At 39.6% G+C, this 14249-nt stretch overlaps 1 protein-coding gene across 1 annotated transcript in view; it reads left to right on the top strand.

Moving 5' to 3' along the window:
- The window catches only part of COL15A1 (collagen type XV alpha 1 chain), a 104930-nt gene that overhangs the window by 71383 nt on the left and 19298 nt on the right, over window positions 1–14249 (top strand). Inside the window, exons 21-27 of the mRNA XM_052697730.1 lie at window positions 236–289; window positions 401–460; window positions 2133–2201; window positions 3224–3265; window positions 6858–6903; window positions 11366–11455; window positions 13574–13623. Coding sequence (XP_052553690.1) covers window positions 236–289; window positions 401–460; window positions 2133–2201; window positions 3224–3265; window positions 6858–6903; window positions 11366–11455; window positions 13574–13623 — 411 coding nt within the window. The remainder of the gene's footprint in view (window positions 1–235; window positions 290–400; window positions 461–2132; window positions 2202–3223; window positions 3266–6857; window positions 6904–11365; window positions 11456–13573; window positions 13624–14249) is intronic.

Raw genomic sequence — 14249 nt, 5'->3', positions numbered from 1 at the left:
AGTACAGAGTTATATGCAGCCCTCTAGCATTCAAGATCATTTAGAAGAACAGATAGTGAGAAAATTCTGCACATTTTCAACAATCGCAGACTACTTTTTTGTGCAACTGTGAAACTATGCCTCTTTTTCTAATAAAATATGTCTCATAGATATATTCCATATAGCATTTTTTCAATATTTTTCTTTTTCTCCTTTTTCCATAATCACATTTTTCTTTTTTTTTTTTTTTTTCCAGGGACCAATAGGACCTGCTGGACCTAAAGGAGAACTTGGTTTCCCAGGACGCCCAGTATGTATTAAGATCTCAAAGTGAATGAAGACAGAGCAGCTCATTTCTGACACATACTATGTTATTTCTACTTTTTTTTTTTTTTTTTCTGCTTATATATACTCATTTCAGGGCCGTCCAGGACTGAATGGGCTGAAAGGTGTGAAAGGTGAACGAGGAGAAGCATTAAATGTAAGTTCTTAAAGTTAATTGAATATGATTTTTTTCAATCCTTTTAAAATGACAACAGGACTGAAAAGCTGAAATGGGCTTGAAATGATTAGATGTTCCTGCTATTTTTCCTGTGTGACAACAAGCATTAAAAGTCAACTTCGGGTCCATCTGGACTATTCTTACATGTATAGCTCTTTACTTCAGATCCCAGATGTAACAGTTAGTTATATGTGAAATTCACTACACAGGTGTTTCAAATAACAAATGACCCGAGATTGTCAATCCTTTTCAGAACTATACAAGTATCTTCATTGTTTGAAGATTTCCCCATGGGCTTTTAAATAACTAGCATATGTCCAAATAGTACATAAGTATGTCATGAAGTATCAGCTATCCTACAAACAAGGAGATGCCTACTGACATACATTACCTGCTTGAGTTGTCGTGTACATGCATCCAGAGTAATGACTACTGCATAGTGCTCCCAAGATGATAGCACATACATGCCCACCCACATCCTGTAACTGTAGAATAAGAAGTGATGAACCAAGGTCCTGTTGCTGCAACTCTGTTCTTATGAATAGAATTTATTCCACTGGTTTCATGGCAGACATGAAGACTGGGCTACACAACAATAAGCATTACTGAGGATAAGCAATATGTTTCAGTCTAGTGTATTTATTGTAACCACTCTGATATGGACCAATCTGTGCTGGGGAAAAAAAATTGCACTCTTACTACAACAGCAGCTAATAATATTTTGTCTGTGTAAGAGATGTGCTGGAAGAAAAAAGAAGACAGGGACCTCTTATTACTTTATCATAGAAATCATGCAAAGGTAGGAATCAGCTTCAGATGAGATGATCTAGTTAATAGAAACCTAGTTGCTGGAAGATGAAACCAGAAATCAGGCAAATTCTAACAGGAGAAAAACAAACAGAAAACATGAACAGTGCCTGTCAGTAAACATTGAATTGATTTCTCTGTATCTTCAAACAGAGCCAAGGTTAATTTTCTGGATTGTCTACTTTAACAAAAACTATTAAAGCTTGCATCACTAGATTAAGTTTATTAGGCTGGGAGATCAAAGCAAGCAAGCAAGCAAAACAGACTACATCTTCTAATAGCACTTCCTCAAGTGCTTGGGAAAGATAAAAAATCCATTAGATCTCTGGCTATTGCTGAGGTGCTGCTTCACTGAAGCTCGCATCAATGCAGAGTGAAAGCTGGACATGGTGTGGTGCTAAGTTTTTAAATGACACAGTGAAGAGTTGATACAGTTTTTTGTAAAGAGCAGCCATGCTAGCAGAGTTTCTTGAAGATGTTAAGTAGTGTGTGGCTACCTGACAAACACTTTGAACTATATGAATCTCATCAGTCCTAGGGCTCTCAGATCAATCTTGGAGACCTAATCAAGTTTTAATGCTTTTTGTTGGGTGTTTGTTTATCTGTTTATTTTTCCCTGGAAATAATAATTTTAGACTGCTTTGTTCTCCATAGATTTAGGCTAAATACTAAAATTCACCTTCCAGCTTAGCTTGGTCCCTGTCATGGAAAGATCAGTCTTCCTTCAAGTCATTTCACACAAAACTTCTTGGTTAAACAGTGCTCTCTGATCCTGTGATCCTTTGTTCCCTAAGCCCATATGAAAAGATCTGTCTAGTTGTTCTTATTTCACTTCCTTTTACAGGGCATTCCTGGTTTGCCTGGGCCCCCTGGACCCCCCGGACCTCCAGGACATGTAGTTCACATCAAAGGAGTAAGTACATTGAATAATCCAATAATCTGTAACTCTTCTTCCTCTGAAAAAGAAATATGCTGTTCTTAAAATGCTTTGCAAAATATAATCTCAAAATTTGTTTCAAGCAAGAGCATTTAGAGTGGGTTAACTTGCTTGTGTGCATAGGAGGAAATTTCTCAAGAGGAGCCACTGTCACATAAGAGTTTTTCCCCATGCGTACAGATTGAGACATAGAGGAAGACATCCTTGAGAGCAGCCCTGCGCAGAAGGACTTGGGGTCCTGGTGGGCGAGAAGCTGGCCATGAGGCAGCAGTGTGCGCCTGCAGCCCGGAAGGCCAGCTGTGCTCTGGGCTGCATGAAAAAGGGGCGGCCAGCAGGGAGAGGGAGGTGATCGTCCCCCTCTGCTCGGCTCTTGTGAGGCCCCATCTGCAGCGCTGCGTCCAGGCCTGGGGCCCCAGCACAGGAAGGACGTGGAGCTCTGGGAGCGGGGCCAGAGGAGGCACTGAGATGAGCAGAGGGCTGGAGCAGCTCTGTGTGAGGAAAGGCTGAGGGAACTGGGCCTGTTGAGCTTGGAGAAGAGAAGGCTGTGGGAGACCTCATGGTGGCCTTCAGTGCTTGGAGGGAGTGTACAAATGAAATTAAACTGAGACAGGGGAGGTTTAAGTTGGATATGAGGAGGAAGTTTTTCCCCCAGAGGTGGTGAGGCACTGGAACAGGTTGCCCAAGGAGGCTGTGGATGCCCCATCCCTGCAGGCATTCAAGGCCAGGCTGGATGTGGCTCTGGTCAGCCTGGGCTGCTGGTTGGTGACCTGCACACAGCAGGTGGTCATTGTGGTCTTTTTCAACCCAGGCCATTCTATGATTCTATGCTGACAGAACCCTGAGAGCTCCCAGGCAGCAAGCAGGCTCTGTTCAGGGGGTGCTGATTTTTGTTTCTTGCCTTTGTCTTGTCATGTCAACTGGATATTACTGTTAGGTATATTATGTTGCTTATTATTGCTCACATTCATTAAACTTGTTTCCTATCCTATTTTGAATAGGCAGTTTTCCCAGTCTCTCCTAGACCTCATTGCAAGAATACAGTAAGTACAAAAATAATCTGCTCTGAGCAAGCATGGCCATGATGATGCATAACCGAAGTAGCTATGTGCATAACCACAGTAGATCTGCAGCTTTTTACTCCACGACTTCTGCTTTGCAACAGAAATATGCTTTACTTAGCATTCGAGATAACAGATTTTCAAGTGTTTAGATACTCAACGTTAGCCACATGTGAAAAATACAAGAGAACTGAAAACACAGAAACCTTTCCCTTAATGCACTGTAATTAGTTGGTTGTCCTAACTCTTTCAGTGTCTTTCAAAACTCCACGTTTTTACAGTCTGAGAACTGCTTTGAGAAGCTAATGTTTACACATACATATGCATAAGCCTTTTAGATGTACATACAAGTAATGCTTCCATGTTGTTATGTCTCCAACTGTTTCTAATTTCTCTGTTCAAAATAAGACTTTTTACATATTTTAATGTGGCATGGAAAGTGCATCAGGAAAGAATGATCACATTCCTTGTTTGTCACTCATATGCAGTCTATTCACATATAATTCATGACTGGAGTGTTGAAAGTATATAGGCTCATCAGGAAGGACAGGAAGGGAAAATTAATAAAGCGGATCACCTTCTGTGTCAGTGCTCAGCTGGAGCTCACGAAACTCTGCTAATGGGTAGAGGAGCTGACCAAAAGCTTATGGGTTAGGATTAAAGGGAAAACAGGGTTAGATGACTTTATAGTGGGGGTCTGCTACATGTCACCTGACCGGGAAGTCCAAGCAGAACGGGCACTCTATAGACAGATAGGAGCAGCATCATGTTCACGAGCCCTGGTCCTCATGAGGAACTTCAGTCACCTTGATGTCTTTTGGAGGGACTAATACAGCAGGGCATAATCAACCAAAAGGTTCCTGGAGTGCCTTGAAGATAACTTCCTTTTCCAAGTTATAAGGGAGCCAATGAGGAGAGGTGCTATGCTGGACCTAATTCTACTAATAAAGAGAGACCTGTGAGGAACATGAAGGTCAAAGGCAGCCCTGGCTGTATCCTTAGGGCTATGAGGAAGATGCACTGCAAGCTCACCTCCCTGAAATTCAGGAAAGCAGACTTCAGTGTCCAAGGGGATTTCCTTGGTAGAGTACCATGGGATGAAGACCTGCAGGGAATAGGCATCCTAGAGAGCTGGTCAATATACAGCAATCACCTCCTCCAAGCTCAGGAGCAATGAAGCCCAACAAAGATAAAGTAAGGAAAAAATGCCAGGAAGCTTACGAGGATGAACAAGAAGCTCCTGGCCAAACACAAAAATAAAGCCTGCTGAAGGTGGAAGCACAGACAGATAGTCTTGGAGGAATGTAGATACATTCAGCCAGGGATGAAGTTATGAAAGCTAAAGCCAAAGTTGAATTGAAGTGGCCAGGGACGTCAAGGGCAGTAAGAGGGATTTCTGCAAGAACCATCAGTAATAGAGGAAGACTAGGGAAAGTGTGGACATTCTGCTGATGGAAATGACTTATTTACCTAGAACATAGAGTAGGCTGGAGTACTAAATGCCTTTATTTTTTTGCCCCGGTTTTCTCCAGCAGCTGCTCTAGTCAGAACGCCCAGTTCACAGAATTCAAAGGCCTAATCCAATGGATTAGGAGAATGAAGTATTGCCCATTGCAGGAGCAGATCAGGTGCAAAACTATCCATGCAACCTGAAAGTACATTACCTGATGAGGTGCATCCAAAGGTCTTGATGGAACTAGAAAGACAAAACTGCTAAGCCATTATCCATCGTACTTGAGAAGTTTTGGTGATCCAGTAACGTTTCCACTGACTGGAAGAGAGGAAAGATAAATCCCATTCTAAAAGGGCAAAAAAGGAAGACCTGGGGAAATACAGGTCAGTAAGTCTCAGTTCTGTGTCCAGCTTGATCATGGAGCAGATCCTCCTGGAAACTGTGTTGAGTCACATGAAAACTAAAGAGGTGATGTGATAGCCAACATGGTTTCACTTCATTACAATTCATGTGTGACAAATCTGGTGACCTGATATAGCAGGATTACATCACTGGTGGGTAAGGGAAGAGCAGTTGATGCCAGCTACCTGATCATGTGCAAAGTTTTGATGCTGTCCTACACAACATCCATATATCTAAAATGGAAAGACCTGAATTTGACAGATGGACCACTCAGCAGATAAGGAATTGGCTGAATGGTTGCACTGAAAGACTTGTGAGAGGCAGAGAACAATGATGAATGATGTCCGCAGGGGGTCTTTGTTAGAATTTGTATTAACACTTTGTTGGTGATGTGGACAATGAAACTGAGTGCACCCTCAGCAAATGTGAGGATGATACCAAGCTGAGTAACACAGTCAACGCAATGGAAGGTAAGGATGCCATCCAGAGGAAGCCTCTGATGGTCTTGAGAGGCAGTCCTACATGAACCTCATGAAATTCAAGAAGACCGAGTGAGTAGTCCTGCACATGGGCCAGGGAAGTCTCAAAAATGAATGCAGACATGGGAATTAGTGGATTGAGAGCAGCCATGAGGAGAAGACTTGCGGGTTAAAAAAAAAAAAGAACACGACGTCTGACAACGTACACTTGCAGCTCAGAAAGCTAGTTGTATCCTGGGTAAAAAAACTAAAATGTGGCCAACAGGTTGAGGGAGGTGATTGTCCCTTTCTACTCCACTCTCTTGAGACCCTATCTGCAGTATTGTGTTCAGCTCTGAGGCCCCCGACATATGAAAGGTACTGACTCTGACGCGATCCAGAGAAGGGCAGTGAAAATGATCAGAGGGCTGGAGCAGCAGTCCTATAAAGATGTGCTGAGAGGGTTGGATTTATTTAGCCTAGAGAAGACTCCAGGAAGATATCTTACAGCAGCATTCTGCTACTTAGGCGGGGGCTACAAGAGAGAGGAGAGACTCTTTGTAAGGCAGTGTAGTGATAGGACAAAGAGTGAAAGTTTTAAACTAAAAGAGGATAGATTTGGATTCGATGTTAGGAAGAGAGCACTATGGGAGCAATGATGCTCCAGAACGTGTTGCTCAGAGAAATCTTGGGTGCCCCATCATTGGAAGTGTTCTAGCTCAGAATGAGATCTGATCTAGTGAACATGGAAATGCAAATGAAGCAAAGGCGTATAATTGAATTTCTCCATGTGGAAAAAATTGCATCAATTGACTTTCATCATCACCTGCTGAACATTTGTGGAGCCCAAACCGTGGATGCTGACACAGTGAGGTGATGGGTGGTCCGTTTCAACAGCAGCAGCAGTGACGTGAAAGACAAGCCATGTTCCAGACAGCCATGCAGATTTTCACAAGTGTGACATGCAGGCTGTGTTCAACTCTGGTGAAAATGTATAGCTAATGGTGGCGACTGTGTTAAAAAGTAGTGTTTTTTAGTTGAGAGTTTATCAGATAGTACTGTTGTGCTCTTTGTATCTCTTGCGTTGTTGTATCTTTGTATCTGTTGTTTCCAGAGAAATAAACAGGAAACATTTAGGAGCTATCTATGTACTTTCTGTGATAGCATGCAAATATTTCAGGCTTTCTAACAGTACTAACTGATGCATTTCCATCAGTTAATGGGTATGGATAATTTTTAAGTGAGTTTTCTTTGCCTGTAGGTGAGCAATATTTACCCTGGAAATCAAAATGTTCTTAATGTCCATGGTGAGTAATTCTTGTAACATGATTTAAATAAGCTGTTCTTGCTGTGAACAAACAATTTTTTCTTGGCTGTTGCATAACTGAGTTCATGAAGTTCACTTCCTTTTCTTTTGAAGCTGTAATTTTATATCTTGGTCCAGTCTCAATACATAGACCAAGGAACAAATGAGCATATGTCTGCACTTTGAAGGCTAAGACTTATAAATAAAGCAATGCAGCACAGGTTCCATAGGTTCTAATCTTAGGAGCCCGCAGAGCAAAGAAGCACTGTGAGAGAAGCAGGCATCACACACTGCTGTGACAAGTCATTCTCCTCAGATTCAAATTCTAATATCCACTTGATATTACATCCCACCAACCAGCCAAGTTTCTCATTCCTCCAGTGCCTTATTGATGAGGTTTGAAATACTTCTTTCCTCTGAGTAACTGATAACAAAATACACTCTTTTTATGATTCCTATCTGTTTTGGCAAAATGGGGTCAGCACAAAGGACACAGGCACCAAATTTAAATAAGTGAGTTTACCTTTACTTAAGCTTAAAGCAATAAAGCAACAAGTGAAATAGTACCGCAAGAATAAAACAGAGCGAGGTCTTGCACCTAATCATTACTACCCAAGATTAACTATAGTGATCACAGAAGAGACATCACCAACTGCCCAAATGCTTTACCATCATCCAGATCTACAATCACTGGGGAGCCCTGATTGCAGCAAGGATTTGGAGAGCTTTTCCTGGCAACTGGGAGGTCCTATGCAGTGCATCCACTCATCGGTGAGGTCTCTGAACTTGCTACAGCGGGGTCCAGTTTTTATATAGCTGAATAAACAAGCTTACATAATTTCAAGTGTGGAAACATCTGGTGTCATCCTCCTGTTGGATTTCACCCAAAGCCTGTCCAGGGCTCAAGGGAGTGTCTCAGTCTGTTTGGGCTTTAACCACAAATTTCTCAACAAGATCACATGTCTGGTTCCACTGCTCACAAGGTTTTATTGCCTTGTAAACATGGCCCTAAATAAAGAAAAATCCTCTATCGGAATTAGTGTAGCACAGTAAGTGTTACAACAGACCTCATATAGATTGGTAACAAAATATTCATGTCAAAAGAGCAAAATAGATAAAGATTGTATTGCATATGTGATATAGCATTTGGTAGTGAAGTTCATCTAGAGGTCAGCTGTGGTTCAGAGCCTACTGTTCTGCCTAAGTGCTTCTCTATCTTATTGCTCAAGAGAAAACTATTACAGAGTGAACAAATTGCTGGAGCCAGAGAGAATATTGCTGAGATAAAGCACAAGATATTGGTACTTTCCCTAAAGGAGTTTGAGTTTTTTGGGTGAGACAGAAGAAATGTTGCCATACCACTCATACATTAGGAAGTTGAGGCCTGTTCAAAAGAAAGTAATTCTTGGGGTTCAGGAACAGCTAGGAAAAAAAACCTGAAAGGCAAACTAAGTAAATAAGGGAAAAGGAAGTTGAGAAGTCCCACACGTGGGACACCTGGAAAAATTCTCTGTTTCTTTCTGTACATAGGGGCTCTTCTGATTTCTTTCTACATATCTTTGCTTTTGACAGAGAAGAATGCATGATCCAATGGAATAAATGCCCACAGAGAGCCTGAAGTTCATGTTTTTTTCCCTTGGTTCAAAGAGTTAATTCCAATTAATTATTCTTTGTATCAGTCCTTTAGCCTGTACTTGAGAGGATGACAAAAAATGTTAATTAATTTATTAATTAATCAAAGAAATGAATTCCCTACAATATTTCAAGCTATTAAAAGGACTTCCTTCTCAGACTGCAGTCTAAATGAGATCTTGAATGTGAGAATTTATACTATGACAATGTTGCTTAAACCTTCTGGATTTTATTCAGTTCCTCATTATAGTTTCGTTTCTCTAAGTGCATACTAATTCCCAGCCCAAACAGTAATTACTTTGGCTTCAGGAAGAAAAGTCACCATTTACATTAAAATTCCTTCCCATTTAAAAATTATTGTAAAATTACTTACTTTTCTATTCTGAAGCTGGACTCCACCAGATAAACACAAAGTTGCTGCTTACTGGGTGCCCCAGGCATTAAAAATAAACCAAGTGATTGTCTGCAGTTTGGCCTTTTGCCCTTTCCCAAAATCCTGCTGCAGGAACAGATTCAATTGCATGTGAATTGTGGAGGGAAACAAGTTGCAATTCTGTGTGCATGCACATACAACACAAATTTTTTTAAGTGACTGTTGACTGAGGCAGCAATGCCATGACCGAATACTGTAGAAGTTCTTCAATTCCAAGAGTAGCACAAAGTTCTGTGACAGTTTTGCTCCTTCACAGCTTTTTTGAAGATACAAAAGTGAAGTTCCACAGCATCCGAAGGAAGTAGTCAGCTGATGCTCCAACAGTATTCAGGGATGAGGAAGGTCTTCTTGAGATTTTGGAGGACATAAGTCATAAATGCTTGATCTTCCTCCTTTTATTTAGCTTACTTTAAAGATCTCACTGTACAAAGGAGTTTGAAGAGTTTACAGTCTATTTTATCAGAGCGTGTACAAGTTGAATATTGAAGAAGTGGAACATGGTATCAAATGCTGGGCTTTGTGGCTGTTTCTGGAGGAAGAAATTACTACCTCTGGGCACCAGCATGGTCCAGAGAATAGTCAGTGGTCTGATGTCAGCAGTTCAAATAGCTCCTCTCCCTCTGCAGCAACTGAGATGATCAGAAAGACAAAACCATTTTGGTCTAAACAGAAAAAGAAAGGAAGAGAAGGAAAATTGAATGCAAGGGATCAGGATCAGGGGAGTGGATTAAGCAGATGAGAAGTGACGAACTCCTGAAGAAGAGAAAGCTAGAGGTTCCTTGTATAAGTTCTATGTTTATCTTGATGTTTTAAGACTGCCTAAAATACTGATGACTGAACTAGAAATCTGCCTTGAAAATAATTCTAAAGATGTCACCCCAGAATGTACTCTGACTATGGACAGTTAGTGTTCAGCTGGCAACCTGCAGAACTGTCTAGCTGAATAGATGATGTGGTTGGCATCAAACCATAAAATGAGACTCTGCTTTCTATCAGAAGCCATCTTAACGTGGACTTGTAGACGAAGGACAAGAGTCATCAAAAAAGCCATGGTGATATCCATGACCATCTTTCACTTTTTAGGAAGAAGGGCAGAGGAGATCTGTCTGGAAATCTCTGTTGTAAAATGCAAATCTGAAAGAGAAATTAATCTTGATTCTTCCATATTTATGGTAGTTCCGCACAGCTAGAAAAAAGGAAAGATATTTACAATATTTTTCACCCTAAAACATGTCAGGGCAAAGAGTGAGACCAGTGCTGTCACAGAAAGCTAATAAGGAGGCTTTGCTACCATTAAAATCTTTATTTCTTACCATAAAAGTCTTATTTAGAATTAGCATCAGGTCATGGAACATAGATTGAGTAGCCAAGCAAGACAAATGTTGTATCTGTGTTAGTCCCCATGAAATTCACAAATGCAGTTGGATCAGATCAGAGAAGAGCCAGTACTCTTAATGATTCATTGACTCTCAGCATAGGTCACAAGTGAACACAGGCTAAAGATACCACAAGCGAAAATGGCTTCAACAGATGTGTCCTGTACCTCCTTGCCATCATACTTCAGTGCCCTTCCTGCTCATCACTCAGAATAGGATCACCTCACCTTAAACTGGAAAAGGCATTTCTGCCCAAAGAAAGCAGCTACACGATGTTATTGTGGCAGAAAGATGTTTTACATGAATTTTGTAAATATATTGACAATTACTAAAGCAGAAAGAAAAGAAGTAAGATGGAAGAAATCTAAATACTAGGAGTCAGTTTGCCAAGATCTTTAATAGAGTAAGGTTGAATGAAAGCTGAACAATGCCTAGAAAAAAAAAAAGTTTATCCAGATGTATTTGCGTATAACTCTATCCTCAGCTCACCTGGAAGGAACATGATGAGAAAAGCTTTTCTGATCTCAGAGAATCTTTCCTTCATTAATAATGCTTTTATGATGTAAGGGAGCAATAAGGTGTAATATTTTTGACATTCATAGTTACAGATACCACATTGATATCTTCTGTATTACAGAGACATGATAACAGATTGATAACAGATTTGTTATCAAATATGAAACCTTAATTTCAAGAATCATTTCTGCTCTTGTCCCATTAAATTTACAAATGCAGAGAGAACACGCTTATTCAGTGGATCATAGGCTAGGTGTTCAGGCAGACCAAAAGACTGATTTGTAAGGGAAGGATCATTTTGCACTTGTTGGGGTTGATAAGCAAGGAAGGACAATCAGGTAGCTGTTCAGCGTTCATGAGGAGAGTGAGACAAGCATATAGAGACCAGAAGTGACATCCTGCAGGAAAATCTGCTCTTACTTTAAATGGTTTGGGTGTCACTACTCTAGTCTCTGCTGCTTGAAAGTTCTCATTAATTTTGCTTCTTTGTGATGCTTTTATTGCAGGGGCTAAAGGAAATGGAGATTGCTGGAGTCTGCACAGTTCAGTGGACTTAAAAGGAGAAAAGGGAAACAGAGGTGCTCCAGGACCACCAGGTACATTAAATCTGTCATTGGCACCCTGTAAAGGCATGTGTTTAACTTAAAAAGCAGTTCAGCAAAGTACTTTGGTATTTACCACTACAGCTTTGCCTATTTGAAGACTTATACCTAGTTTCTTGTTTAAGGAGTCCAGAACAAAAAGCATGTAATGGTATCAAAAATATTCTCTATAAAGAAGCGTCTGTACTGGATTTATAATACTTGTCCTCTAATGTGGTCGTAATTAATACAAAACTGTAACTTGTTCTAAAGCCACAATTCACTTGACTGAAGACATTTTGTTTATTTTTAAAAGGACATCTCTTTGGATTTCTTTATTTTTAAGAGGACATCTAATCGAATCTGTTTTCGTGTCCTGTTCTTATTAATCTTTACTGGTCAATATCCAGTGCTTTGAAATAGAAGTTAGTACTACCTAGTCATTAATAAATTCGGAAAAAGAAAGAGCAAGAAACATTCCTATACAGAAATTAAGAACATTTCCTCTGCTGTGCAAGTTTATTCACAATCTACATTTCTGTTCATTCCCAGGCTTTGTATTTAATGCAATTTAATGCCTACAGTTGTGGTTTTTTTTTTCCATACCTGATGACTTAGGTACTCAAGAAAGAAATCATGATGCTTATGATTTTGTTGTAAAGCTGCTATCTTATTAAAGATAGACAAAACAGTAATTCTGTTTAAATTGTCTTGCCTCTATCTTTCTCCTAAAAAAACCCATATTTATTCATTTACTTACCAATTAAGACCAATCCTATTTCTTCTCTAAAAATTTTCCTGTATATTTCTTGCCCATTGCTGCAGTTGCTAAATTATTCTTTCATACAAATAACTTCTCTAGGTGTCACAGATATCCACATAAGCTCTGACATTGGAAATTCACGAGCTAGAAATTGCAGAATAGTAGAACATGATTAAAGTACAGGAAATGTCTGAATTTTTTTCCGAGGGCAGATAACTGAAGGGCCTCCCACTGAACTGTCTGTAGTCACAGCAATGAGAATAGCTTCCTGAACTCCTCCAACTGTTCATTCAATGGATTTGTCTATTGCTTTCCCAGAATGTCATCATTCTGACTTTACAAACAAACTCTATTAATAGATTCCATGCAAAACTATGAAGCCAACACAAAATGCCTGGATAAAAGGCAGGCTGCACTCTATTTTGCTACTCCTTATAGAGATGCAGGCATAGTAAGTACCCAGAGCAGAGATGCCATGTTTCAGTCACCTATCTGTAAGAGGTGTGTAGGTTGAAATAAAATCAAAATAGCTGCACTAGCAGCAATACATTTAGTCGAAGTAGCAATGTATCCACTGTCTACATGATTAACTGCATCTAAGATTAAATACTGAGATCTCAGATCTGTGGCTGGAACAGTCTAGGGCCCAAAGTTCAGAATGCGTTTGAAGAAAATGTCTGTAGCTGTAATGGGCACCTGGAAAAAGATGTCATTTTCCAAGTATCTGCCGAATAGAGAACATTTAAAGGCTTTTTATATTTTTTTGTGCTGGCTTAACAGCATTGCAGGACTACTGTTGACGATGAGCTGGTATAATCATTGATACTGCTACTAATTTTGGTTGCAGGAAAAATGTCAGCTATTCTATGATCAGCAGCAGAGCAGTAACCCTGGGTCTTTCTGTTGTTGGCTATGGAACTGTCCTTCCATGAAAGATAGCACAACTGTAACTAATTCATAACTGAGCACGGACAGACTGGCTGCCCCACTGCTGGCAAAACATGTAGAAGACTTTCCTTGTCTCTTGGTTTCTGCTAGCAGAGTTAATTTGGAGGCCTCTCTTTCATCCAACACCCAGCTGACATTTATTTGAAAACTAGGAACTTTTCATCTTTGAGACATCTTTGCTTTCAAATTTGAGTGCAATCTACAACAAGGTTCAAAAGTTAAGTTGGAGTAACAGACAAGACCAGGCGTGTAAACCTGGCTTTGTTAGGAAGCAAAACTAGCAATGGGAGATTTAAATGTTCATATTGATATTGTGAATCATTTTCCATTAAACTTCTAAGTCAGAAATACCCAGAGCAGTGCTTTTGAAGAGGAAATGACAGATAATTATCACACTTTTCTGTATTTTCTCCATTTTTCAGGTCCACCTCTACCTCCATCATATTTCAGCCACTTTATTAATAGCATAAAGGTAATCTTATCCCGTTTATATTTGAGTTCTTTAAGCTTTTTAAAAGTATTCTTTATAACGTATTAAGCATGAAATAGTATATTACGGTGAAATATATAAAACAGATAACTAGATTAGGAATCATAAATTATGTTAATTTATTAAAATCCAGCTGCAGAGACAAGTTTATTATGAAGATAGAAACAGTAGTTGTCAGTAATATATAAAAATAACTTCTTAAAAAATATATTAATGAGGCTTTTTGCCTTCCCAGAGGTATTAAAGTGAGCCACAATTCACTGTTATCTAACAAAGATTGGTACCAGTCATTTGCCATAATTAATGCTTTTGTTTTCGTGACAATTCATGTAAGAGACATACATTTTCTAATGGGCTTCTTTAAACAAAGGTAGCAACTGTCAACATTCAAAAAGAAATTCAGTTCTGTTTAATACTAATTATCTTTCCAGCACACTGAATAAAATAATTTAGAGTGATGGAAAACACATTTCTGCTTCTTGATGCTTGTCTCCTGAAATCTCCTACAAGAAATCATATTCATACAAGATGCACTTAGTCTCTCTCTGATCCTCTTTTCACATGACTGTGTTGATGACAAAAAATGAATACATATACAACACAGTTTT

The sequence above is a fragment of the Tympanuchus pallidicinctus genome, unplaced genomic scaffold (assembly GCF_026119805.1).
Source record: "Tympanuchus pallidicinctus isolate F22 unplaced genomic scaffold, pur_lepc_1.0 scaffold31, whole genome shotgun sequence".
NCBI classification, from domain to species: Eukaryota; Metazoa; Chordata; class Aves; order Galliformes; family Phasianidae; genus Tympanuchus; species Tympanuchus pallidicinctus.
This window is presented reverse-complemented; position numbering and strand designations above follow the sequence as displayed.